General features: G+C 49.6%; 13 protein-coding genes across 13 annotated transcripts; 9 read left to right on the top strand and 4 right to left on the bottom strand.

Moving 5' to 3' along the window:
• Positions 1-847: 847 nt before the first annotated feature.
• YALI1_E24633g (uncharacterized protein) lies at positions 848-1576 on the bottom strand (the record flags this gene model as incomplete). Its single annotated transcript, XM_504201.3, has 1 exon — positions 848-1576. The coding sequence occupies one exon, from the start codon at positions 1574-1576 to the stop codon at positions 848-850; it is 729 nt and encodes a 242-aa protein (XP_504201.3).
• Positions 1577-3063: 1487 nt separating this feature from the next.
• YALI1_E24618g (uncharacterized protein) lies at positions 3064-4143 on the top strand (the record flags this gene model as incomplete). The annotated part of the gene is made up of 1 exon (XM_504200.2): positions 3064-4143. One exon carries the CDS (start codon positions 3064-3066, stop codon positions 4141-4143), a length of 1080 nt encoding a protein of 359 aa, XP_504200.2.
• A 4040-nt stretch (positions 4144-8183) lies between these two features.
• YALI1_E24567g (uncharacterized protein) lies at positions 8184-9863 on the top strand (the record flags this gene model as incomplete). Its single annotated transcript, XM_504199.1, has 1 exon — positions 8184-9863. The coding sequence occupies one exon, from the start codon at positions 8184-8186 to the stop codon at positions 9861-9863; it is 1680 nt and encodes a 559-aa protein (XP_504199.1).
• A 1789-nt stretch (positions 9864-11652) lies between these two features.
• On the top strand, positions 11653-13344 carry YALI1_E24532g (uncharacterized protein; the record flags this gene model as incomplete). Its single annotated transcript, XM_504198.1, has 1 exon — positions 11653-13344. One exon carries the CDS (start codon positions 11653-11655, stop codon positions 13342-13344), a length of 1692 nt encoding a protein of 563 aa, XP_504198.1.
• Positions 13345-13536: 192 nt separating this feature from the next.
• On the top strand, positions 13537-14745 carry YALI1_E24513g (uncharacterized protein; the record flags this gene model as incomplete). The annotated part of the gene is made up of 2 exons (XM_504197.4): positions 13537-13545; positions 13600-14745. The coding sequence occupies 2 exons, from the start codon at positions 13537-13539 to the stop codon at positions 14743-14745; spliced, it is 1155 nt and encodes a 384-aa protein (XP_504197.2).
• Positions 14746-14922: 177 nt separating this feature from the next.
• Positions 14923-16146, bottom strand: YALI1_E24487g (uncharacterized protein; the record flags this gene model as incomplete). Its single annotated transcript, XM_504196.2, has 1 exon — positions 14923-16146. The coding sequence occupies one exon, from the start codon at positions 16144-16146 to the stop codon at positions 14923-14925; it is 1224 nt and encodes a 407-aa protein (XP_504196.1).
• A 783-nt stretch (positions 16147-16929) lies between these two features.
• On the top strand, positions 16930-17619 carry YALI1_E24479g (uncharacterized protein; the record flags this gene model as incomplete). Its single annotated transcript, XM_504195.1, has 1 exon — positions 16930-17619. One exon carries the CDS (start codon positions 16930-16932, stop codon positions 17617-17619), a length of 690 nt encoding a protein of 229 aa, XP_504195.1.
• A 1102-nt stretch (positions 17620-18721) lies between these two features.
• YALI1_E24461g (uncharacterized protein) lies at positions 18722-19444 on the top strand (the record flags this gene model as incomplete). The annotated part of the gene is made up of 1 exon (XM_504194.3): positions 18722-19444. The coding sequence occupies one exon, from the start codon at positions 18722-18724 to the stop codon at positions 19442-19444; it is 723 nt and encodes a 240-aa protein (XP_504194.1).
• Positions 19445-19608: 164 nt separating this feature from the next.
• YALI1_E24451g (uncharacterized protein) lies at positions 19609-19852 on the top strand (the record flags this gene model as incomplete). Its single annotated transcript, XM_068283074.1, has 2 exons — positions 19609-19749; positions 19793-19852. The coding sequence occupies 2 exons, from the start codon at positions 19609-19611 to the stop codon at positions 19850-19852; spliced, it is 201 nt and encodes a 66-aa protein (XP_068139175.1).
• A 330-nt stretch (positions 19853-20182) lies between these two features.
• On the bottom strand, positions 20183-20661 carry YALI1_E24442g (40S ribosomal protein uS10; the record flags this gene model as incomplete). Its single annotated transcript, XM_504193.3, has 2 exons — positions 20183-20436; positions 20562-20661. 2 exons carry the CDS (start codon positions 20659-20661, stop codon positions 20183-20185), a joined length of 354 nt encoding a protein of 117 aa, XP_504193.1.
• Positions 20662-22065: 1404 nt separating this feature from the next.
• Positions 22066-23202, top strand: YALI1_E24428g (uncharacterized protein; the record flags this gene model as incomplete). The annotated part of the gene is made up of 1 exon (XM_504192.2): positions 22066-23202. One exon carries the CDS (start codon positions 22066-22068, stop codon positions 23200-23202), a length of 1137 nt encoding a protein of 378 aa, XP_504192.1.
• A 577-nt stretch (positions 23203-23779) lies between these two features.
• On the bottom strand, positions 23780-25741 carry YALI1_E24391g (uncharacterized protein; the record flags this gene model as incomplete). Its single annotated transcript, XM_504191.3, has 1 exon — positions 23780-25741. The coding sequence occupies one exon, from the start codon at positions 25739-25741 to the stop codon at positions 23780-23782; it is 1962 nt and encodes a 653-aa protein (XP_504191.3).
• A 615-nt stretch (positions 25742-26356) lies between these two features.
• On the top strand, positions 26357-26710 carry YALI1_E24383g (uncharacterized protein; the record flags this gene model as incomplete). The annotated part of the gene is made up of 2 exons (XM_068283073.1): positions 26357-26461; positions 26516-26710. 2 exons carry the CDS (start codon positions 26357-26359, stop codon positions 26708-26710), a joined length of 300 nt encoding a protein of 99 aa, XP_068139174.1.
• Between the last annotated feature and the right edge of the window lie 310 nt (positions 26711-27020).

Raw genomic sequence — 27020 nt, 5'->3', positions numbered from 1 at the left:
GTTAACAGCTTTGTGCGTTACTGGAAACCAGTTGAAAGGTCAGACTGGGCCAGATACTCTTATTATGGGCCGGAGTACTGTCGACTGATTGCAACTCCTTTCATCTACTCCACCTGGCCGGATCATATCAAGCCACTATCACGTGGGTGTTTTGGTACACATCCATACAACGAATTACCTGCAACTGTCTCACACATTGTCTACTGAATGCCTCTCAGTACATGTACATGCTGCACCGATGCATAGAGGTATCTGTAACGAAGATGCTGGGTCTTTTGATCTCTTGTTCACGACATTGACATATATGAGTCCCTGACGCTTGGGAGTAATGTAATTGAGACTTGCATTGTATTTGTACTCACTTGATATACCAATACACGCATTCACTGAGTATTATCTGTCACAAACAATAGCTACAGTAGCGTCAGCATCAGACACTGTATGCTTACAATATCTAGTACATACTTCAGTAATCGCGCAGCCCGTCATTCGACACAATTGCGTCAGGATACCGTTGTGTGAAGTATTCATGCTTAAATGCCTCGAAGTCTGAAATTTACATTCGAGTATACGGTTCTACACTAAATCAATCTACACTAAACCAAAGTGAATCAGAATCTAGATGGTTATGCTTTTATATATATACTTAAACAAGAGCTGTTGTTGGGTCTCCTTAGATGAGAGCGGCGGCGAAGGCAGCTCCAACGGCCAGAGCGGCGGCAGCACCGTTGTAAGAAGCTCCGTTGGCCTGCTCAATGGGGGTGGAGGCAGAGGGGGGTAGCCTGGGGAGCAAACAGTGGCAGCGGGGGGTGGTGGCAGGGGGGCTGAGTCTCAGCGGGCTTGGAACTCAGCGGGCCTTGGACTCGGCGGGCTTGGGACTCGGCGGGCTTTGGACTCGGCGGGCTTGGACTCGGCGGGCTTGGACCCTGCTGAACCGCTCTTCCGATCTGGGCTTGGACTCAACAGCAGCGGAAGAGGGAGTGGGCTTGGCCTCGGCGGTGGACTGGTGGCACTTGTCATCCTCACAAGAGGTGATGGTGACGACGGCGGTGGAGTTGACGACGACGGCGCCAGTCTTGGTGACAACGTCGGAGGCGGAGCCAGAGGCCTCAGCGGACTCGGCGGCGGAAGAGGAAGCCTCGGCGGAGGTGGCCTCAGCGGAAGAAGCAGCTCCAGTAGCGGAGGACTTCTCCTCGGCGGAAGAGGAGGCCTCAGCAGAGGAGGAAGCCTCAGCAGAAGAGGAGGCAGCGGCAGAAGAGGAAGCGGCGGAAGAGGAAGCCTTGGTGGAGGAGGAGGCAGCAGAAGAAGACTGCTTGGAGCCTCCGACAGAGGCACCCTGCTCCTTACAAGAGGACTCGAAGGCCTGCTTGGCCTTGTCGGCGTCGCCGTTGGGGCACTTCTTCTCGAGGCAGTCGTTGACGGACTCGCCGAGCTTGGAGCAGATGCAGCCGACCTTGTTGAGAGCATCACACTCGGAGTTCTTGGTCACCTCGGACACACAGGCCAGGAGACAGGCGGGGGGAGCAGCAAAGGCCACAGAGGCGGCAGCAGCGAGGGCGACGACGGAGAACTTCATTTTGTGTTGGTGGGGGTATTTGTGTTTGAAGAAATATAAATAACGAGTGTGGGTATTAGTGCGGTGTTGTTGTGATGATCGAAGATGGAGAAAAAGGAGAGAGAGGAGACAGACCCAAACGTCAGAGGCTATATTGGGGAGTGTCTTCCAAAACACAGCAAAAGTCTAATTTGGGAAATGCCTCGAGCGGGATGCTTCTATTTATAAACCGGTTATCAGAAGGACGAAACACGGGCTGGAGACAAGATATCGGAAATATGAAAAGACAGATTCGGTCACAACGTCACCCTTAATAACCCCACATCTTAAACTCGTTTAATCGACCCACCAATGTCAGTTTTATGGGTGTTTGTTGGTGTGTCCATCCATGTCTCGTCTTGAAACCTAGAAATCTTAGCTGCCCCATTTTTAGAAGAACGCCTCTCTCTCCCCAAAGGAACACCCACAGTGAAGGGGTAAACGACACGCCAACACGTCGGAGGCCCAAACTTGCCAGACTAACACGAGACCGCGTGAGTCGCTAGTGGCTGGTGTGGCGGTGCCAACGGAGCGACGCATAGATTATAGTGCGATCGCTTTGCTTCTGAACTAGTTTGCGGCTGTAATACTAGCCTCATTCTCCAACCTCCTAACTCATAATCACAGCCTTCCGCACCCATGGGACTTTTCAACCACCTTCACAACTGCTGTCGGGCAGTCATAACATTGCTGTCGAAATATGCAAAACACTCCCAAAGAAGGAGCAGCCCTAAACCTGAAATGTGTCCATGCAGGATAACAGAAAACAGGACATGAACCTTGTGTGGAATGTAGACGGTGAAGAGACGAGGAGGTTGGTGGGTGAAGTGGGTGGTCACGTGCCTGTCACGTGAATTAGAAGTGCGGTTGTTCTTGTACGAGTGCGAGTACATGCTTGTAACTTGTGATATCACGCGTGTTAGATGTGCAGTAGCTACACGATTGTATCGTATTTATTGTACAACGATGACAGAAGTCCCTTTCCTGGACTCAGTTACTGCTGACTAATTTTCATAATCTGATGAAAGAAGAGTTAAATACATCGTTGACCACGTCCCTGTGGCAGAGTAGCGTGTCAGTCTTTTCTTTGCTGACTTCAGTGATAGCTACTGTTCTTGTAGCTGTACTCATACTTGTCCTTATATAACATATCAATATCCAATACTGGGTCACCCCACGTCAAAGTGGACCAGGCCTGCATGAGCCGCTTCGCTTAAATGTGTAGAGATTTCGGTGATTTCGTGATAAAAAAAAAGACAAAAAAAACAACCAGGGTAAATCCGTGCAGTCTTCAGTCAAATATAAATAAGTGTAACAGCTGGCACCTCTGGACTCCCTCACCACATGAGCTCCTTGTCTCTTCATATCACCCCACAATTAACTTTAATCTCGGATAAGGACCTCCGGTTCGGATCAACTTCCCAGATGGTGACTGAAAAACTTGTCGCTGCTCTCTGACACACTACACCATGATCACCATTCTAGGAGCTGGCGTCATTGGTCTCTCCACGGCCCTGGTTCTGGCTGAGAACGGCCACAAGGTGAAAATTGTGGCTGCAGATCTTCCTGATGTCGCCGGAAGCGATGGAGCCCCAGCCTCCTACGCTTCAGCATGGGCTGGGGCCCATTTCCGACCGTTCCCAGCGAAAAATGAAGGCGAAAAACGCCTGGCTACATACACGTTTGCCACTCAAAAGTTCATGAACAAGCTGGCAGCAACACGTCCTGAGTCTTCTGTCCAGATCATTGAAGGTGTGGATTGGTTGGATGAACCTGACCAATTTTACCAAAAGTACAAGGGGCAAGGCATTCCCGAGTTCCACGTTTACGAACGAAACAAGACAGCTCAGCACGACGACGTGGATCCCTTCGCTACAGTCCCTGAGTGTGTCAATTGGATAGCCACTTACAAGGCCTGGAGTGTCAATGCTCCCATGTACATCCAATGGCTGTATCGAGAGCTTTTGTTTGTGTACGGAGTTGAATTTGAGCGACGACGAGTGTCATCTCTCAAGGAGTTGTTTGTTCCTGGCGTTTCTGTCGTCGTCAACTGTTCTGGAAACGGTCTGCAATACGACGGCTCTCACGACCCGCACTGTTTCCCAATTCGGGGCCAGACTCTGCTTGTTCGTGCACCCAGCGCCCACAAATACAACAATTCCACCATTACTCACCAGGGCAAAGACGGAAACTGGACTTTTATCATCCCTCGTGGTCTGAATGGGGGCTGGATTCTTGGAGGCACCAAGCAGGTCAAGGAGAGTGATCCCAAGCCCCGTGAAGCCGACACCCAGGCTGTCATTGCGCGGGGGAAACTCATATTTCCTGAGCTTCTGTCCAGTAATGGCGAGTTTGATGTGAAGCGAGAGAACGTCGGTCTTCGTCCTGCTCGAGAGGGAGGTTCTAGAGTCGAGACTGAGAGAGTGAGTGAAGGAGCAGTTGTCCATGGCTATGGATGTGGTGGCAGCGGCTATGAAATGTCGTATGGCATGGCTCTAGATATCGCTCGACTGGTCGAAGGTGTGCTGAGAAGGGACTGCAAGTTGTAAGAGAAGGAGAGCAAGTGTGAGTCCCGTGTGAGAGGTGAGAAGTGATTATGGCCTATGCGAGCATCTTGAGCAAGAACGAATACCACAGGAGTATCACTTTGGCGCCCCTGAATGGATGAAGTCCACACTCTGGCCAGTTTCTGCCTTCAAGCCAATACTGCTATTGGTATTTCTTCAAAGTCTCCATCGTGAAAGCAAATACACCAGGGATACGATTCACACATGTCGTGTGACCCCCCATAATACAGTCATAAGTAATAACGGATCCCCAAAGACTTACTCGCTGGAATACACCCAATCAAGAAGCCAAGATTGGTTTCATGGCGTTTATGACCCCACTTTTTCTAAGACCCCAGTTCATTTAAACCAAGACAGTGACTCGGAGAAGACTCAATCTGGCCCTTCGGAGTATCGTATCGTATATGTGTCTCAAAGACGTGATCGACGGCGTCTATTGTGCAACTAGCCCACCGTTTTGTGTCTAAATATCGTGCACGTGTTTCGTTTGAGGATCTATAATGCACTTCTTGCTCACCTTCGTTCCTTGTCTGGAAGATGTGACCCTCAACATTGGTTGAGACGGTGTTTTGTAGGTTGTGGCTTGACTCCTTGTGGTTGAAGGGTCGCTGTAGTGGTTATGAAGGCTTTCATGAACTCGATTGTGGTTGGGTATAGAGCTTTGCAGGCAGCTAGCTGTGTCTTGTGACCAGATTCCCCTTGTCGTGCTATCTTTACTGGAATACGGTGAGTTGTTTCACGGCTATACTATCGCCTGCGCCTGGTCTTAGCCACTCCATTATGGCGTTACTGGGCCACGAATCAGCCACATATCACGACATTGTGTGTATTCTCCTTTGAGTTAACCGCTGAACCAAGAGTCTATGATAACAACTTACTGTGGGTACAAAGAGAAGACTTTTTCTGTTCTGATTTGAACTTTTGAGCAAAGTTGCCTTTGAAGGCTGCATCGAGATGTGGTTGTAGTGGTGCAACCTCAAAAGGTGGTTATCTTTAGTACAAGTACGAGTATGCCTAATCGGCTACTTCTTGGCACCTTCTTTTATGACTTCCAGATGTAGGTACGGTGTATGGATGTATTAGACGAGGTGTAAGTTATGCAGCAATGCGAGGCATGAAAAGAAAAAGAAAATGCGATGAGGTAAGATTCTCCGCCCGGCACATTGTTCATAAGAATCTCGATGGATCGGCTCTAACATTAGTACATACGGGTACGGTTTATATTGGACGGTAGAGTTTGGAAAACTTGATGTATACCGTAGTATCGCTCATTCGGGCAAGAGTACGAGTACCTACTGTACTGGTAGTGATTGATCGGCCTACTGGTAGCTGGCTGCTTCTGACAAGACTGCAGTTTTTGGGCTTACACGTACCGGCACCCTTATGTATGGTGCTGCTTTTTTAGTGCAGAGAAGTGATCAACCCGAGGTGCGGGATACCTGGAAGGGCAGAATCTGGTTCTGTCAATGCTATTCTGGACTACAAGTAGTAATTCCATTTATACTGTACCAGCCCCACACGGTCGTGTGAACTCGCTGTCAGCTTCCTCACTCAACTTAAGAATACGAGCGACTACTGTATGTACTGTACGAGTAGCAATATTATGGCTAACAGACAGTCTAACCATTGTCTATCTACTCGCTTTATGTGTATATACCTCAAGTAGTACGCCAAGATTCTAGTGAGCGGAAATGAACCGTGGTTGACAAGGACGGGTGCCAAGGCTTTGGTGGCGCCAACCAGAGAATATTACCCGTTATCACGCCATACACCTGAAACTGCACTGATCGAGCATCGCCATTCGCTGTCTGTAATGTACCGCACCTCCCCTGGATCCATGCTAATGCGTGGTTCTAGCGCATTCCACCAATGATATACGACGCATAAAACAGATGCGAGTAGAGCTTCAGCGAAAACCACCGACCATCCATTTCCAGTTGACTGGGTTCACTTCTCTCGGCTAGCGATGAGAGTTTAGAATACGCGCGCTAACGAAAAAATCTTCATGTCGGAGTGGGTGCCTGTCAAGTTCCACTGCACCTAAAAAAAAAAACCACACGAACACTTTTTGCCCATGTTGACCGTCCAACATGTATGTTTGGCTAGGCTGAAACACCCCCACCATGTATCATTATGTATCGTGTGGTCCTGCGTATGTACGTAAGGTCCACCTTGTACTGGTGCTTGTAGCCCGGCCCGGACCCGTCTCGGCTCGGTAGTACTGAACAGAACCCTATGGTGGGCCGTTTACCCTACCGCTTCATGTGTAAGCATCAATTTTTTTTCTTCTCCATCTCGCCTTTGCGTTTTTCGCCACTGGCTGAGACACACTTGAGAGACGTCTGCGTGCGACCACCACAGCTCTTGCCTGTGTCCCGCCTCGATCTGGATATCCCGCTCAAACTCCATTCACAAAAGTGCTATGGTCTGAAACCCAGATCTGACACAGTTCGCTAATCTGGTGCTTAAAGTGGAAGTCTAAGACAGTCGACAACGAAGTGTCTGGCCCGAAATTGGTTGTTATCAGCTGTAGCAAGATAGCGGCGGTGATAAGGTGTAGTAGATAGGCGGTAGAGATAAGTGTAAGGGCGATAGGAGATATGGCGGGACGTGGGCACGCGTGTCAATGGACGAACTCGTACCCCTGAGGTAAGCGAATACTACCTTGAGTGTGCCCGTTCCATGCAACCAGAAGGTGTGCATTGGCACCACCGATTGTTGCTTGCGCTTGAGACAATTACCTTGTGTTCAGACAAGCCACAAAACGTTCGGCAAGCCACAGAAAAGTCATAACTCGAATGTGGCGTTGAGTGAGGGGAGACACCAAGATAGTCCATGTCGGAAGCCGTCCGTGTGGCATTTGGGCGCGGGCAATCTCCCTCCCACAATCTCACATTTTTCCACATCAGCATATTATCTGACCCCGCCGCATCGCATACACCCCTTGTAGCCTTATCAGTCATCGTTCCTGCACACTATGACGTCAATGTTTGGGGGGGAGAGGGGAACCGGTGCACAATGAGCAACAATACAGGCCTCCGAGCGCAGATAGTGAGCCGCTTCAGTGGTGGCTAAGTAGAGCGCTTGAGTGTGTAGTACTTGCCTACAACAAAATCGCACCCAAAAGCCGACATACGCCACACCAGCCAAACGCCGACCGTGTCTCCAAGTAGAGGGTTTTTGGTGGCACAAATCGCAAAAGCAAGCGTGTCCATGAAGAGTCTGGCTGCCTCAACAAAATCAAAAAAAAAATCAAAAAAAAAAAATCAAACAAGAGAAAGAAGGACTAAACCACTTTGCGATTTCTCGCCATCTTTCTTTGCGAGCTGGCCGTCTTGGTACATAGAGTTGCCGTGAGTTGGGCTGTCATTTTGCTCTTTTCGCATCTGTCTTTTTTTCTTGTCTCTCTTGAATCACAGCCGTAGGCTTCTGGATTTAAGCAATTTCCAAAAGTGGGAGAGAAGAACGGCGTAGAAACACGCACACCAACAATGGCATGTTGCCGTTCGCAAAAAAACCACGACCGCTGGTAAGCCCCTTTGATCAGCCGCAAAACCCGTTGCCTCCAGCCCACATAAACCAGCTTTTCGGTGACGTCACTGAAATGAACTCGTTAGAGTTCAATCTCAGTCTCAAAGTTACCAACAGACAAAGTGTATACAAAGAATAAGACTGCGCATTTGCACAAGTCACGTGCAGGAGTCTGTGGGAATTTTGGGGCCAAAAAATACCGTCTCGAGAACTATGGGGCACTCTTTGGTTTCCCCCGAATTTTACGCATTTTTGCATGTTTCTGCAAATTTTTCACGCCTCCCCCATTCACCCCTCACTTGTTCTTGGTGGCATATCTAAGTTTATGTGGCTTATCAACTCATGCATCTGGTGCAAAGGCTATCAATATTTGAATTTAGCTTGTTTTCAGATGAATTGAAGGGTTTATAACCATGAGAGAGGACTCTTTTCCATAAGAGAGAGAGCTCGCAACAAATCTCTTCTCTTCTCCGACTCACACACTACCTCCCATGAGTTATACTCCCTCCGAAAATTCGGTGACCAAGCCCGAACATGACGATCTCCATAACGACGTCAAGGGCTACACCCACGATCAAGAACATGCAACCACAGATTTCAGCGATGGACCGGCCGCGGAAATAGCCGATGACGGAGTGAAGCGAGGTCTTAAGACCCGTCATCTCAGTATGATGGCCCTGGCCGGTATCATTGGCCCCGGTCTGCTCATTGGATCTGGTGGTGCTCTGACCTCTGGAGGTCCTGCTTCCCTGATTATCGGTTTCGGCTGTATCGGAATCATTGCCTTCTCTATCATGCAGTCTCTTGGTGAAATGACTACCCTGTACCCTACTGGTGGAGCATTCACCAAGCTGGGAGATCGATTTGTGGACGAGGCTGCCGGAGCTGCAGTCGGCTGGAACTACTTCATCATCTGGGCCTGTGTCCTTTCCAACGAGTACAATGCTCTGACTTCCATTCTGTACTTCTGGTCGGAAAAAGTCCCAATTTGGGGCTACTTCCTGCTTTTCTGGTTCTTCTTCCTTGGCTTTCAGCTGCTGGGTGTAGAAATCTTTGGTGAGGCCGAGTTCTGGCTGGGTCTCATCAAGATTGTCGGCCTGGTTGCCTTCTTCATCTTTGCCATCGTTTACGCTGCGGGAGGAGTCGGACGACTCGATAACGGGGACGGAACAACGCGCGCTCTGGGATTCCACTACTGGCACGACCCTGGAGCATTCCCTAACGGCTTTCGAGGTGTTGCTCAGGTCTTCGTCTTCTGCTCCACCTTCTACGCTGGAGTTGAGTCTGTCGCCGTGGCTGCTACCGAGACCCGAAACCCTTCCGTTGCTGTGCCCCGAGCCATTCGACAGGTTTTCTGGCGTATTATCTTTGTTTACCTGGGCTCCGCCTTCTTCTTCGGACTGGTCTGCTCCTCCAAGGCTACCCAGCTTGTTTCTGCTGACGCCAAGGCTCTTCAGTCTCCTATGACCGTGGCTATTCAGACTGCAGGATGGCACGGAGGCGTTCATCTGATCAACGCCTTCATTCTGGTTACCTGTCTGTCTGCCGTCAACTCCTCCATCTACATTGGCTCTCGAACCGTGCTGTTCATGGCCAAGGACAAGAAGGCCCCCAAGTTCCTCGCCTACACCAACAAGCGAGGTGTGCCCGTTTTCGCCATCATCTTCACCAACGCCTTTGCCGCTCTGTCGCTGATGAACATCTCCACCGGTGCTGGTAAGGCTTACGGCTACATTGTCAACCTGTCCGGTGTCTCCACCTTCCTGGTTTGGGGCTCCATTTCCTTCATCCATCTGCGATTCCGAGCCGGATGGGCTGCTCAGGGCTACTCTCCTGAAGACCTGCCCTACCGAGCCATGTTCTTCCCTTACAATGCTTGGTTCGGTCTTGTTGCCAACGTTTTCCTGGCTCTGGTGCAGGGATGGACCACTCTTTCGCCCTTCGATGCAGGCAACTTTGTCGACGCGTACATTCTGCTGCCTCTGTTCTTCGTCATCTTCTTCCTCTACAAGATTATCTACAAGACCCGATGGGTTCGAGCTAACGAGATGGACGTCATCTCTGGCCGACGAAAGGATCTGGATACCAAGGTCGATGAGGAGCAGATGATCGACGGAGTCATGACTCCCAAGAAGAAGACCGTCTGGAAAAAGGTCTGTGAAAATTTCTAAATTCAGGCCCGTGGCCTCCCCCCATAGTTTTATTTATTTGCATTTTCAGACTCAAAACAAAAAGTAGACTAGACCTATTGACCTATTGCTACAAGTACGGTAGCTACTTGTAGTAGGTACAGTATAGAGATAAACGTCAAGATACAGTAAACCAACGCCAAACACTTGTAGCAACAGACTCAGGGACCAAAAGTGAATCGTTATAGTATGCATAAAGAGATCCTAGCTCGTACTCGTACCTTGTATCTCACTTCCTTCCGCTGCAAGCCACAGTTTCAAAAAGTGTGGCTTGCTGAGGTCTATCCAAGATAAACAGAGAAGAAGCACCACTGACACATGTCGTCGGTGCAGGCTGGAAGACTCTTTGCGACCGTTGGCACTTTAAACCCCACATTTCTGAGTCCCCGTGCTTTTTTCTTTTCTGTAGCACTTCTCGGCGGATGTGCGATACACTCTCCGGGTGTGGCTGAAGACCCAAAGATAAGACTTGACACTAGGACTGAACAGAAGACTGATACGAACTAGAGGTTTTGTTATCTATGACCCATTCATAGAGTAGTAATCAAGGGTTGTACACAAGCCTTCTGTTCGATATCCCATTGTGTTTGAATCCTTGTCTCTAGTCTACAACAAGTATGTGGCCTTGTGCTTTGCGTATCTATGACACGGCTTTTGCTCCCAGCGGCTTGCTAGGTTGGTAGAGCCGTGCCACTAGAGCTTGCGTGTGATTCAGCGGACATCTGGGTTCGTTTCGTTTGGTGCATTTACAGCAATCCAGCGAAGTACTCTCCCATCCTTGTCTGAACGTGACCATATTGAGTTTCATCGTGGAGGTATATACCATAGAGAAGATACAAGTTGTACCATGAAGGAGACTGTTTGCGTTGTTAATATTGATACCTGTACGTGTAAGAACGAATGAAGCAGACGTTGCTACCCGAATATCTTTCAATATTCGTAGAGCCCAAGTACAAGTATACCCAAGTACAAGTACGCAGTACACTCTGATGTGTGTCCTGTCACCAGAACCTCACCCTTCGTAAACCATACACGTGACCAGGACTACGAAAGGCCGCTTTTTGCTCTCTCTCTCTCTCTCTCTCTCTCTGGAGATCAAGTCAAGAAAGAAAAAAAAGGCCAGATGTATTCCCTCTCTTTCATCACATCGCACCTCAGTATGCTTCCTAAAAGAATCGCACATAGCAATGCTCTCAAACAGGTCATCGACACTCAAAAATGCTCATGCGACAAAAATAAATATATCTGGCAAATCGTCGAACCCAGACAGCCAATTTGACATTGTCAGAATTCTATTTTAACACCTATCTCATCTTCTTTCTTCAACAGGTGACCTCCCCGCATGCACTTCCCAAACGAGCTTATCCGCCGATATCGTATGACGGAACATCCAAAAGAAGGCATCCGAGAGCTTAACCGAGTACTTGCACTTGTACCCCGCAAAATTCGATATCCCCATACGATACAGATTTTCGTCATCAGGGGATACAGAAATGCCGATACCGGAAGGAAAATTATATCTTTAGGGTCCCCAAGTTCCAAGGAGTACAAATATGTAAAAAAATCTGCAAAAGCTCCTCTGAAATGTCCATTGATGACACCTCTCTACTACCCCACAAAGTCGATCTCATGTACGCTAAACTCAAGGCTCTCTCGAGACATCCGCTTCTTCTGAGGTAAAAGCGCTCGATGTATATAGAACAAATGAGTTGAGTGCAAGTAGTGCTTCTTTCATCTTCACGGTCGTCACATCTCACACATCACACGCAAAATGAAACACTTCGCCAAAACGAATCTCGTCAATCTCTACCTCGAATCTCTCCTGGCTAGCAACCCGCAACTGGGTCTAGTGGAAGATCAGAGAATCATTTATTACAAGAAGAAAAAGTCGGACAAGGTCCGAGTTATTTCGGGCGGCGGATCGGGCCATGAGCCCAGCTGGAGCGGTCTTGTGGGCTCGGGACTACTAGATGCTGCTGTCTGTGGAGACATTTTTGCATCTCCTTCGGCCAGACAGGTTATGGCCGGTATCAGAGCCTCGGAACCCGACAGTGGCGTTATTCTGGCAATCACAAACTACACGGGCGACAAGCTGCACTTTGGACTGGCCCAAGAGAAGTTCCAGGCCGAGTCTGGAGGCATGCAGGTGGCAGTCATCCCTGTGACTGATGATGTCGCTCTCGGACGAACCCGGTCCTCAAAGGTCGGAAGACGGGGACTGGCGGGAAACCTGCTTGTTCTCAAGTCCATGGGAGCCTGTGCTGAGGCTGGAGGTTCCTTTGATCACGTCTCCAATGTAGGACGGGCAGTGAACGACGGACTGGTCACGGTGGGATGTTCTCTGGACCACTGCAGTGTTCCTGGTCGAACAGACGTGGACTTTCATATCCCTCATGACAAGGCTGTACTTGGAATGGGTATTCACAACGAACGAGGACTTGTTGAGGTCGACATTCCCGAACGGCCTGAAGATCTCATCAAACAGATGTTGACTCTTTTGCTAGACCCCAACGACAAGGAGCGAGCCTTTGTGTCCTTCAAGGAGAAGGACGAGGTTATTCTGCTGGTCAACAACTTTGGTGGGCTGTCTAATCTCGAGAATGGAGCCCTAACTCAAGTGGCCCTGTCTGTTCTGGAGCAGGATTATAACATTGTTCCCTGTCGAGTCCTGTCTGGAGCCTTTGAGACGTCGCTAGACGGCCCAGGCTTTTCAATCACTCTTTACAACCCTTCATACTCTGCAACTCTCGTTGAAAAATTATCTAGCAAACAGCTTCTAGAGCTCATCGATGCTCCAACTGATGCTCCTGCTTGGCCAAGGGTCGGTGTCAACGAGCCCAAGAAACAGAAGGTGCTCTCCAAGCAGGAGGAGCTAGCGGCCAAGGACTGCGAAGAGTCGCCTTATGACGAGCTTGTTTCGCGTATTTGCAAACATGTCATTTCAATCGAGCCTTCTCTCACCACCTGGGATACTGTAATGGGTGATGGAGACTGCGGTATGGCAGCCAAAGACGCGGCACTTCACATTCAAAAGGAGTGGAATTCCCGCAAGCAGTCTTCTTTAAAGGGAACTCTTAATCTCCTCTCGTCCTGCCTGGATGACATGGGTGGCTCTCTGGGAGCCATTCTGGGCATCTTTGTTAGTGCTCTCATCTACAACCTGCAAAAGGAAGGAGTTGAACAGGCTCCAAAGGCGGTTGGATTGGCTTCAAAATCTCTCCAGACACACACACAGGCTCGCAAGGGTGACCGAACGGTCATGGACTCTCTGATTCCCTTCTGTGAAGTCTACGCCTCGTCTGGAAGTCTTCAACATGCAGCCAAAGCCGCTCAGGAGGGAGCAGAAAGCACAAAGACCCTCAAAGCTCAGTATGGACGAGCCAGTTATGTTTCAAAGACCGCAGATGTTCCCGATCCCGGAGCCTGGCTGTTTGCCGCAGTTGTTGACCAGCTTTCCAAGTAGACGCGACACCAGCAAACCAAGCAATTTTGATATATTTGATGAATACGAAGTTATTAACTAAACGTCTAAGTAGTCCCAGGTAAACCAAGTAATCCCAACTGTATACACATCCTCCCACCTGCATCAAAGATCACGAAGTCTAATCGAAATTATTTTGAAATTTTCATCAAGCACACCACACCACAAGAAGACATGTCAGAAGTGAGTATGAGCGAGTCAAGAGCGCCAATTTGGATCCCACAATAACTAACCGAGCTCAAGAGAAAGACTCCTGAGGAGCACAAGGCCAAGAAGAAGGCCAAACAGCAGGAGTTTGAGTCCACCCTCACACCCAACCAAGAGAGCGAGCTCCAGACCACGACTCCCAAGGAGGCTCAGCTTTCTGTGACTCTCGTTGTGCCCTCCACTTGCATTTCAGAGACTGTTGTCAAGTCTTACCAACAAGCTGTCCACACTGCTTACCAGATTGCTCGAGCTGCGGTGGCCTACAACGTGGACGAGATTGTCATCTACGAACCCTCAGAGCGGCCCGACATCAAGCAGGAGAAGACCAAAAAGTCCGAGACTAGCTCGTTTGGAAAGCCCAAGATTGTCTTCAACTCTGACGCATCTAACGACCACAAGCCCGAGCTGTCCGAGCGAGCTGTGACACTGGCTTCTCTGCTGCAGTTTTTCGTCACCCCCGATTACCTGCGAAAGTCCATTTTCACCCCGGAAACCACTACAACCAACTTTGAGTACGCCAAGAAGCTGCCCAAGCTGCTGCTACCGTTCATGGAGTCGCGAGACGCCCGATACAAGGAGGGCATGTCGATCCCAATGATCCTCAACAAGAACGTCAAGAGCAAGATCTCCAAACAAAAGAGAAACGTCAAGAAGGCTGAGGCCAAGGGTATCGAGCTGCAGCCACCAACCGTTGATGGTGCCACTCCTTACATCAACATTGGCGCTGCAGAGCCCCACGAGCTCGAATATGGCCAGACCGTTCCTGTGGGCGTCAGAGTGACTGTGGATACCAAGGAGAACAAGGTTGTGTCAGCCACAGAGGCTTACGGACAAGATACCGGGTACTCTGTTCGTGTGGCCACCGACTTCTCTCACATCTTCACCATGCCCTCTACTCCCGAGGGATACGACTACACCGTGTGGTGTCCTGGTGGAGAGTTCCGACAGAGCGAGCTTGCACCGGAAACACAGCCCAAGCCCATTCTGGCCCTGCCCCGAACTGTCAAGCGGCCTCTGTTTGTGTTTGGACAGTGGGATCACGTCGAGGACGCCGTCAAGCACGACACTGCGCTTGGAGTGTCTGGAGCCAAGGAGCTGTTCGATAGTAAAGTGGATTTCAAGAGACCTGTTCGAGTGGAAGACGGAGTTTTTGTTGCTCTTGATCGGCTGGCATAGGAGGATGCGAGTATGGCTACTTGCACGATAGTACAAGTTTCTACGCGCGTACATGTGGTATGGGTGCATATAATGTATATTAATAACATAGATCGGTTAACAGTGAGTTACATGAAGGATGCAAGTTGATGGAGTAGAAATGGTAGGGACCCTAAGGGTTATACGACTTCTCGAGGATTAGAACACAGTGCCATCGCTCTGAATCTCAATAGGAGGCCCGCCGTTGGATCGCTTTTCCTTGGCAATTTCACGACCAGCCTTCCAAGTGCCAGCCTCCAAAAGTTGGGGCAACACAAGAGGCGTTTCCAGCATAGCATTGACCATGGGAAGAAGGGCATCCAGGAAGCCAACGGTAAGAGCTCTCCACTCGACAATCACGTCAGAGGAGGGCTCAAACTTGGGAAGGTCATTGGCACCACTAAGCGATTGTTTCAGTGCCTCAGGCTTGAGAGTCAGAACCCCGAAATCGACCAGAAGACCTCCGTTTCGGTACTCGGGTAGACCAGTAAGTTGCTCTTCTCCCACAAACTTGAGGCCTCCATACTCCTTCATGGGGACCAGAATGGAGTACGTCAGCCACTGGGTGAGTTTGTGGAAAGGCGTGACAGATCCAGCTTCGTCTCCTGAAGGGTTGGGGAGAGAGGAACATACCCAAGCGTCTCCCAGAGCCTTACCGTTTATCTTGAGTCGTCCCGCAGGCCAAATGGGGCCCAGGCCCTTCATCAGCGCCTCCCAGAGAGTTGCTATCTCGATGGGCTCTTCTGTGCTCTTGAGGTAAGTGATGAGATGACCTGGGCGAGCAGAGGGTCCAAAGAGCTCAGGAGAAGCGATGAGAGCCTTTCCTAGCCGGACGAGCAGATTGTACCGTCCCTCAAGGCCGTCCATCGGGTTCGTCTTGCTTACTTGGAAGCCATCACTGAGCTGGCTGAGGGTGAGCCTTTCTAGGCCGGGACCCGTCACAATATCGGGATCACCAAAGATTCCCGCGGCGAACATGTCGAGGGAGGCAATTGCGATTCCCTCGGATCGCCCTGTCTGCTCTCCGGAGCCTTCTGTGTACTTCCAGGTGGGCCCTGCTCCGGCATCCAGAAGCACAGACACCACAAACAGATCGACCAGTCTAGCTGCAACCTCGTCCTTGGAGACTCCTTTTTTCTCCCAGGACTCAATGAGGGGCTCCAGGCGTTTGTGACCCACGTCAAAGTGTTGCCATCGTCCGTGAGGGGGGATTCTGGAGGCGTCCGACTGGTAGTCTCGTTCAATGAGTTTATGGACGTACTCTGCCACGGCAGGTAGCTTTTCAAAGTCCGCGGTGAAGTTGGTGAGCTTGTCGACCTTGGCCTGGTTGAACACGGCTGTCGACCTATCTCTCACCGAGGGTAGTGTAAGTAGGTAGTCCATGATGGGGCGAACGAGTCAAGATGTGTGTGAGGAAGGTGTATGAGTTGGGGAACGTTGGGAAGTCAAGTAACAACGCACTGTAACGCACACGATAGTCACGATAATGCTTTCCTTTGAAGTGGCAATATTATCCGCCAATCAAGTTGTTGTGATGGTCAGAATGCAGGATGGCTCGCAATGAGAGATAAGGCACTGGATGCATTGCGTGCATAACTCTTATGCCGTCGGGCTCTCCGGAGGGGAAGAGGAGGTCATGTGGCTTCCAGGAGATGTACAAAGATGCAATTGACTTGCTGGAAGTTTTTTGTGACAATTGGGATCGATAAAGATGTGAAAGAAGCCTCTCTTACCCACAAAAGTCGCCACTAGGTCCCGGATCATCTCTCCTCAAGACAACAGGGTTCTGTCGTCTAACCACGTTGTCGCTTTTTGGGCTTATCGGTGGAACTTTATCTTGGTCCATTGATCCCCTTGGGGCTGGGGGCTGGGGGTAGAGTGCTTACAGTGGATGCGTGTTTGCTTCGTTTATATGGCGATTAAAAAGCGCATGGAGCTCCACAAGACCACTTGAATGGTCACACGCAGCAATCCAAGTTGAATGGTTCCTCAGACACGTGTTTCACCCTCGTACGGACGGATATTGCCACAATACATGAACTGCATTAAGTTCACCGGAGAAGTGATAAGCACTCGGTACATAAAGCAATGTGCCCGCCTGCCTAAAAGACCCACGTTATCTTACTCACGTTTACACCGTAAACCCTCCCCCCAGTTCTTTTCACAATGGTATACACCTCAGAACAAGCAGTATTGCAGACCAAACTGGCGCAGCTTCGCGACCGGAAACTCAACTCGCGGGAAACCCGACAGCTGGTGGCGGAAATCTCAGGCTCGTTTGCGGCCGAAGTCCTGGCCAAGGTCTTCCAGCGAAAAGACCCCGAAGAGAAGGACAGATCCAACACGGTCACCTCGGACCTGGGGCATGCAGTGGTGGTTCCCCAACTCAAACCCACCGATAGTGAGTATGTGATTGCTCCCGTTCTCAGATCCGGACAGGCCATGCTGGATCCCTTTCTGGCCCAGCTGCCCGCCCAAGACGACCCTGCAGTCTACCATCTGGGACTGTACCGAGAGGAGTCGACGCTGAGTCCCGTGGAGTACTACAACAAGCTGCCTCCTCCCTTGCCCACGGCCACCACCAAGATCAGCCACGCGTTTGTGCTGGATCCAGTGATTGCTACTGGAGGCACTGCCAAGGCCGTGGTGGAAATTCTCAAGGAGTGGGGCGTGGAACATATTGTCATCGTGTCGCTGATTGCATCCAAACAGGGCATTGAGAAGCTTTCGAAGCTCGAGGGCGTGGAGGTATACGTGGTCAAGGGAGATGAGGGCCTCACCGATCAGGGCTTCCTGGTTCCTGGAATCGGAGACATTGGAGATCGTCTTTTCGCCACAAAGAAGGTCAAATATTAGACGAATCGTCTTATATCAATCTCTCCCTACTGTACAGTAGCGAGTCGAATGTCTTCTGGATGTCTTCTAATTCCTGTTCAGACACAGACCAACTGACAAAGCTGTGACAAGCCTCCCACAGTGGTCACAGTGGTACGCACTGTGATTGATGGCCTGCACACATTGCACGCATCTAATGTGATGTAGTTTTATGTTCAATTTATACACTGATATTCAAAGTACATACTGATATGTGCGATACATGTACGAGTACATGGATTGTGTGGAATCTGTGTGATAGGTGCGTATTCAACACACGATACTGATACATATTACCTCATACTCATACTCCCACAACCCTCCTTACGTTTACAGTATACTCGCGGTTGCGAGGAGGGACCAAATGGTAGATAGACGATGGATACGTTATATAGTCACGTGATGCGTATTGTTTGCCGCTTGTGTTTACACTGAAACACAATGGGAAACACATCCGTTGCTCCATGTAGTCACACCACCTATAACCGTCCGTGTGGGGATATCCGGGTCACTGACGTAGGCTAATGCCTCATCACCGAGTCTCATATACGCTAACGGCGTGTCTTACCACTTCGGGATGTGGATAAAAAAGAGTACAGTAAAATTGAGTATTATCACAGCGAAGAGTGACACTTTTTTGCTTGAATCGATTCACAAAAGCAAACGATTTGTACTGGAGCGTTTCCATCTTTTCATCCAGCCTCCATTAGTCACAGTCGGTTCGTATATCCGTTTCGTTTCCATGGTGGGGGGTGCTAAATGGAACCTTATACGCTCCAGATGCTAATGTGAGGAAGTGTTTATCTGGCGATGATGATGTGGTGGCTGGAAGATATCGTGAATATCAAATGATCTGACTAGGAGCAATTATATTATATGTTAAAACTCCAAATATTCCGCCTACAATACCGTCCACACCCCCTCTCAAATTTACCCGCAGTAGATCAGAGTTTGGGAGATAAGAGTCAGGATAATTTTGTGGTAAGAATATGTAGGGTAGAAATATAGCGTATATACCGTGCGCTTTACCGTCTCCAACCCCACCTCTCTTCTTCCCACCGCATACACACACATCCACACAACCATGACCAAGACTCAGACCGTTGGTGTGCTTGCTCTTCAGGGAGCTTTCGCCGAGCACTGTCGACATCTCGAAAAGGCCGCTGCCAAGCTCCACAAGGATGTTGAGGTTATCGAGGTCCGAACCCCCACCGAGCTGGAGAAGTGCGAGGGTCTGGTGATTCCCGGAGGCGAGTCCACCGCCATTTCTCTGGTGGCCCAGCGATCCGCCGGTATGCTGGATGCTCTGCGAAAGTTTGTCACTGTGGACAAGAAACCCACCTGGGGCACCTGTGCTGGTCTGATTCTCATCTCCTCCGGTATCTACGACCACAAGACCGAGAAGCAGACTCTGGCCGGCACCCCCGAGATTGACGCACACGGAAACAAGGTCGCTGACCAGACCGTTTCTGCTCTCTTTGGAGGCCTGGACGTGGTGGTGTCTCGAAACTACTTTGGCCGACAGCTGGGCTCCTTCATCGCCCCTCTCAAGCTTAGCAACTTTGGAGTCTCCTCTACAATCACCGACAAGGAGGCTGTTTTCGACGCCGTTTTCATCCGAGCTCCTGTAGTTTTCAAGACTCTCAACGACGACGTCAAGGTTCTGGCTGAGGTTGAGGATCCCTCTGATCCCACCAAGAAGCTCATTGTGGCTGTCGAGCAGGGCCACATGATGGGCACCTCTTTCCACCCCGAGCTCAGTGACGACACTCGAATTCACGAGATCTGGCTCAGCAAGTTTTTGTAAGAAGCTGAAGAAAAGAGCAAGATGGACTACGATAGGGAGCATGATAGATAGGAAATGACTTGTATAGTATGGGATGGGATTATCAGCTGTATGCGGTAAGTAGTGTGAGCTGTAGAGCAGAGTGATATGGTATACCCCAAAAGTTGCACTTCACGTCTTATCAGATGCTTGCATGGTCTGCTGCCCTATCAAGGGTGTTCATTCGGATAGAGCCATATAGTTCTTACGAGAGCGTAGATGAATGGCGCCTGGAGAGTATCTATTTAATAAGCAGATTACAGATACGTACGGCTGCGTCCATCATCGTACTGTACTGACCCTAACCAGCCCTTTACGCCAGCTACACAGTTACCTCCAGCTCATCCAATACTTTGTACATGGATCTTGCGTGATATGAATATGTACTAGTAGCCACCGGTATCGTACTTCAGGTACACCGATATTGAACCAGCAGCGAGCTCAAGATCCAGAAGCATATTTCTAGATCAAATATATCGAAGCAAATTGTTCGACACACAACATTCTACCTCCGTTCCAAGTCACGTCGTTAGAACACACATCATTAATTCAGCCGTAATATCCTTCCAACAACTACAAACTACAAACACCCTTGAGATCCCAACTACAGTCTACAATTATACCTGCTACTGAATAAATACATGTTATTGTAGATAAGTTACCACCTGACATCAATAATACATGTGCAATTTTTTATACCAAGTTTTGGGGTCAACAAGCTTAAGCGGCAATGGTGACCTCAACATCCACACCAGGCTCGATGTTGATAGAGGTGATCTTCTTGACAACCTCAGCAGGGGAGTGGAGATCGATGAGTCGCTTGTGGATTCGCATCTCAAAGTGATCCCAGGTCTTGGAACCCTCACCGTTAGGGGTCTTTCGGGTGGTGATGTTAAGAACCTTGGTGGGGAGTCGGACGGGGCCCTTGACGCCAACGTTGGAGTTCTTAGCTCGAGAGATGATGTCAGCGGAGACTGTGTTAGTATTTCATCGTTTGGAGAGAGGTTCCCGGTCCTGGAACTGTCGTCATTTCCAGTTACGTAATTGGGTATCTTAAGTGCTGCCATTCTCATATCTCGTCGCGCCCATTTTCACTCACCGTTCTCAAGAGACTTCATCTTGGTGGAAGTCAGAGTGATTCTGATCTTTCGGAGCTGCTGGGGAGCTTCAGCGTCGGCCTTATCCTTGTTGAATGACATTTTGGCGTGTATCGTCGTGGGATGAGAGTCTCGTAGTCAAACACTTCAAAATCAAAATTCACACTGAGTGGGAGGTTTGAAATCTGCAAGGTTCAGATGTGACTGTTTTTTCCCCCAAAGTGGGATAAGTCATGTGACCACTCAACTTTATTCGACTCTAGGAACCGGAGGACACTACAGTACAGTTGGGAGTAGTCTACGGGCGCGCACGTGATCACCGTCGTACTATGGCCAGCTACAAGTGTCCATTCCGCAAATATCATCGTGAGTATTTTACAATTGAGGTTACAATTAAGGCCGGGTTGGTAGGGACAATACACAGTATTACTGAATCTGAATACAAGTACGAGTACATACTGGTACAGTATATACTTGTAGCTTGATTTGGAATGGCAGTGCTTACTGTAGGAGTATCGGTGGTAGAAAAGACATACTTGGTGTCTTAGACACTGATACTGTCCTCATATACCCCTAAAGGTTCTCCGACCAACAGCCGGTATCAAGAACTCATCTCTCAGACTATATAGACTACACCACACGGCACATAGAGTTGTCAGCAAGGTACAGTATGTACCGTTGTAGGATGTTCTGTGCAGCGAGTCATAGGAGCCAGAGACGAGGGTGAAGTGGAGAGAAGTACAGGTACGAGTACGATACATGTAGGAGTACGATACAATACATATTTCTTCAAGACAGGTGAACGTGTCACATGCCAGCCAGCTACCACATTCCCAATATTTGACAGGTCTTATCGCCTTTGTAACCTGGTGGAATGTCAGATAGCGCACATTCTTTCTAAGGCACTAAGTGGGGTTCTGCGCAAGTATGGCATTCTTAGGTGCACCATTGGAGTGAGACCCTGCCAATGGGACCAATGTACGTACAGTACGATACGAAGTGATGCTGCAATGGTATGATAGTGATACGACTATACGACCAAGAGTGTCTGCCACAAGTCGAATTGCCATTGACAAGTAGTCTTGGTGCTCTTCTATCTACAAGTAGCCAGCACCTTCTTCGGTCATTTTCGTCTGGTTGGTGCCGTCGCGTTTTCTCGCGTTTTAGGTCTCATCGTGCTGCCTGGCCCTCAAAAGACCCTCCACTAAAGAGGGCGGCTTCGTAGCTATTTAGGTGGGTATTACGTGATGGAAAACAAATAAGACATTCTGATGACCTAATTGTCCGAATTAATCACTCTATTGGCCCAGATATGTATATAAATACACCCCTCAGCCTCCTCTTTCCTCCTACATTGCGCATGGCTGGGGATGCAGGTCAGCCGGGTAACTCGCGTGGGACGCGTAACTAATTAACAAGGTGTAGTAATTTAAATGCATAGGACTCCCCAATAGAGCGAGTGGCAGAGCTACAAGACGACTGAAGCACACAAACACCGGTACAAAGATGAGCTTGGAGGATCGATATGGAAGGTACGAGAGCGGGGACGAAAGCGACATTATCGACATTCATTCAGACGACGACGAAGCTGAAGAAGAGGAGGAGGAAGACGACGATTTCCAAGCGGGACCTCAAGACACACCTTCTCGACCTCCGCGAAGTAACAAAACACCCATGCACACGGTCACAAAACGCATTGTGGCTCTTACTCCCGGCAAGCGACACTACCAGTACATTTCGCCGTCGTGTTCAGACAACATTGACCCCATTCGATGTGCATCCATGTCGCCTGACCCGTTTGCTGAGGAAAACAACAAGAGCTCCGAGGTGATTGCGCGGGCGCCCCTGAGCGGTCTCAATATCACAAACGAATCTCCCCAGTCTCCATCACGGGGAGGGAAAGAAGTGGTTGAAGGCACAGAGGAGGCAGACCAGACTGTTGGAGAAGAGACATATATCGATGAAGACCACTCAGGAGATGTCACTCTAGTCCAGGAGGGCCAAGAAGACAAACAAAACGATAGTCTACGAAAAATATACTCGGAAGAGCACCGACTGTTGCATTCCGAGCCGTGTCTCACTCGAAAGCGGTCTCCTTCGGCAATTAGAATCCTCACAGCACACACACATCCCCAAAACTCGCCTTCCGAACGAGTTGTCTATTCATGGTCAGATACCTCGCCGGACGACTCTCGATTTCAATACAAGGATTCATCGCCCTACTCGGTAGACCTCAAAAACTCCACTCCGCCTACCCAGGCAGAGTACCCCGAAGACTCGGACAAGGAGAACGTGTCCTGCGCAGCTCCCGGAGGAAGTGTTCGTCTAGTGGCAGGGATGGGAAGCGAAATCTGTGAGGCAGACAGCCCGACTCAACCACGAACTAAAAGGCGCAAGAACGAAGGACTCAAGTTTGGAGACAGACAACAGCTGTCGGAGGAGGAGCGTCTGAGACAGACACTGGAGCGGGTCAAGCATAACGCGGCGGAGGAGCTGGCAGAGGTCCACGCAGAGAACGAGGCGCGAATATCGCAGCTGGAAACCGACAAGCAGGGTCTCTATCTGGTTATCGAGGCTCTCCGAAATGAAGTCGCTTCCCAGAAGGAAGTCATTGCTAACCTGAGAGCACAGGCTGAGTTCTGAACACACCTCCAACCCAAACTGGCTTCAAAACGCGCGCCATATGTAAATTATATTTATTCTTAGCTATCACCCATGTATGGGTCTGTAGATACTGTTGATACGAACATGCTGTACAAGTGCACTCATAATAACTATTAGTTGCACTGTTAGATGAACGACATGGTATGGCATCTAATTATGCTCCACAGCTACGATACTTGTACCTGTTTGTGACACTTGAGATACGATATCCACACTAGATTTTTTGACACCAGTTCCATCTCGGGAAACAATCAACTATCACTGTATACACAAGATTTGTACCAACTTCAGTTGACTACAGTATGTACATACAAGTGCAGTAGCTACTATGTTGGCTACACCAAAACACATCTCTGTTATTATATCAGGACAAGGTGTGCATCTGGCCATCTACAGTATGTACATACTCGTACCCACAATGTCCATACACACTATGCCATACGAAACACTATTTATAGTACAAGTACGGTTCCACATAAAATAATTAAGTCAGTTAACTTCTATCACTAATATACATCATGACACATTAAAATAAATAACCTGTCTGCTACTCCACTTACTCCTCTTCACTACTGGAACCACTGTCATCGTCAGACGAATCATCAAAGTGGCCGTTGGTGGGAGGAGGGGTAGCAGAACCGCCCTCAGCCTCATCAAACTGTCGCAGCTTCTTCTGAATCTGCTCAATCTGCTGTGCCTGCTCACTCTCAGACATGGGCTTGGACTTTTTCCGCTGACCAGGATAGACAGAAGAAGAAGGTCGGGAGGAAGACGTACTCTTGCCTCCTGAAGATGATTTCTTCTTGCTGTCGTCCTTGACAACATAGTTGTACAGCTTCATCAGCGTGTGGGGGTCGAGCTGGTCCATGTCCAGCTCAATCTCATCCTGACCCTCACTCTTAAGCTGGGGCATCGACTCGTGAATGAGATTGATGACATGCTGAAGCTGCTTCTCCTTGAGCTGGGGAATTCGCTCACTGAGTTCCTTCTTCATCTCGTAGGAGACAACCACTCCGCCGGAATCGGACGACCGCGAACCCTTTCGCTTAGAACTGGACTTCGATCGCTTGGACGAGCCTCGCCGTCGAGACCGCTTCATCTCTCGAGCAGCGTCCTTCTTCATCTTGGTGAGTTCCTGCTTCATTCTCTCAATCTGCTCTTCCAAAAATGCAATGGCAGGGTTAGTGATAGAAGAGGCGAGGTCCTCATCCGAAGAGTACTCGTCGTAGTCAGAGGAGTCGTCCATCGTTGGGGGAGGAGAAGGAGGGGGGATGGGCTTCTCAGCCCACTTTTTGTCGAAGATGGCTTCGAGTCTCTTGCCCATCTTGTTGACGGGAGTGCCATCAGGGTTGAACCGGTAACAGTTCTTGAAAATGAGGCGCACGTCGCTCTCAAACTCGTCCGCAGTCTCGTAGGCGTTGTTGTTCATCTTTTCCTGCACAGTGGACAGGTCCATGGGCTCCTTGATGATCTTGAAGTACGAGGGGCAGTTGAGAGCCACGGGGTCCACTGGGAGAAGGAAGGGGAACGAGTACTCCTCATGTTTTTTGCTGGTTAGTTCCTTAAGCACCTGGTTGCAGAATCGGAGCTCAATAGCGTGCTTCTTCTTGCGAGGCTTAATATTGGTGTAAGGGAGGTCTTTTGGCTTCGGGGGATGAATTTCCCGCTTCGGTCGCCCGTCGATAGCAGACTCCCGTCGAATAGTGGGGACGCCACTGGGTTGTAGTGCGTAGGTCTCTTCACTGCCAGCAGTCATAGATCCTCGAGGAGTCCGGGTGCTGGAACCGCCACCCAAAGACTTCTTCTTCTTTTGGGGCTCTGTTGGGGCGTCGGCACTGGGGAAGTTGAACATGTGACGTTCAAACGATGTGAAGAGTGACTTGGCCATGCTGGAAATGAAAGAATCGGCGCCATTGAAAGTCAGGCAGTTGTCGACAATCCGCTGAACGTCGGCAATCATATCTTCTTTCGTGCCGTACTCGCCGTTGTTGAGCTTCTTCTCCATGGTGCCAAGATCCATGGGATGCTTGATTACCTCAAAGTATGTTGGGATGTTGAGCTTGACGGGGTCCACGGGGTGGATGAACGGTGCGGCATCCTTGAGCCGCTTCACGGCCTTGAGAGATGATGCCGCATACTTGACTTGGTGCTTTGGCATTTCCACCACAGGTTTGTCGGACTCGACAATGGAGGAGGAAGGAGTGGGCAGAGAGGCTGCCTCAGAGTGAGCGGATTCGTCCTGCTGCCCCTTGGTATCTTCCGTCTTGACCTCAGGCTTGGTCTCTTCGGTAGGCTTGTCATCAGATTCCTTAACCTCCGACTCGTCTGACTTGGGCGCCTCGTCGGGCTTGGACTCGGTGGCGTCCTTGGAGTCAGTGGGTTTTGGCTCCTCTGTGTCCATGGCGTCGGTGTCCTCCACACGAGGACGCTTGATGTCGTCCTTCTCCACGTCGTCGCCGGGTCGCTTCACGTCCACATCTGAAGCGTTGACTGTGGGGGTCGTCTCCATAGTAGTCATATGTACAGTAGATATATTAATTAAAATATATCTATCTCTGGTTAGTAACAGTTCAATAGAGGGTGGGGCCGCAAGTGCATTTAAGTAGAACCATCACCATCATATCCGGTGGCGTATCATCTGGTCATATGACAACGACTGCACCTTAGTAATAGTGACGATGTGTATGGGTGGCGACATGAACCGTAAACTTGATGCAAGTGACGAGTAGAACGAAGGGTGCGAGCTAGGCGCTGCAACAGAGAACACAGCTGTGGGGTTGCAGTGACGTGGATACGACACATCTACAACGAAGACACCGTCATAGATAGATTGCTTTCATCACATTCATCACATCCATCACCTTCATCACCACTACCACCTCCATCATCATCACCATCATAAACATCAACAGCAACGCCTTCATGCACCAGCAATAACAACACCATCGTCAGGTCCTGCATCAGCGACATCACCATCACACATAACACACGACATCACCATCAAGCGCATGTCGTGTGCATACCAACGCAATAGGATTTCTTTGTCTGTACTCACTCTTTGTTCTTTGTACCCACCAAACTGACCAATGAGAGTCAGTGTTTTCGTGTTACGGTAGGGTAAAGCGCGAAATGTATGAACAAATTCAGTCCGATGAAAGGAATTTTGAAATTTTGGGAGCCCGAGGGCTTAAGTACTTTGCCACGGTTAGCATTCTTCCCAGCACAAACGCAAGTTAAGGTTTGGGCTAGGGCACACTACTGCTTTTGTCTAAATATACAAGCAAGGCTATAGGGACACGGTGGCAAGAGTGACGAGAGAAGGGGAGCTACGGCTAGACTGCTGGGCGCACACCTTGAGTCTACAAGGCTAGTATGTCCCTGTGCGAAGAGGGACTCTCAGAGATATCACCTTGTTCAACGCAACAACAAGCGACGGCGGGGGAAGATGGCGGTCGAAAGTGGAACGACTAGTCACAGTGAGACGTAGAAGTGTAGAGAAAAATTTGTCGCATTAGCAGCAGTCGATGGTTAAGGAATGTGAAGACAGGTGCCCACAACATGCTGCAGTGTAAGAGAGAAAACAGGAGTAAAATTGTCCCGAAATGGCACCCCAAAGCTTAAAATGACTCTTGCAAAGCAAGTTGGGGCAAAATTTTGGGTGGCGAAAAAAAGGGAGCGAAAGGCAACCATAGTGGGTCGGGGAGGAGGTGAGGGGGTCACAAAATTGTAGGGGTCCCAAAATGGGCCTGTGGGAAATGCCGCAAATGGGGAAAAAACCACCGCACAACCAACAGACT

The sequence above is a fragment of the Yarrowia lipolytica genome, chromosome 1E (genome assembly GCF_001761485.1).
Source record: "Yarrowia lipolytica chromosome 1E, complete sequence".
NCBI lineage: Eukaryota > Fungi > Ascomycota > Dipodascomycetes > Dipodascales > Yarrowia > Yarrowia lipolytica.
This window is presented reverse-complemented; position numbering and strand designations above follow the sequence as displayed.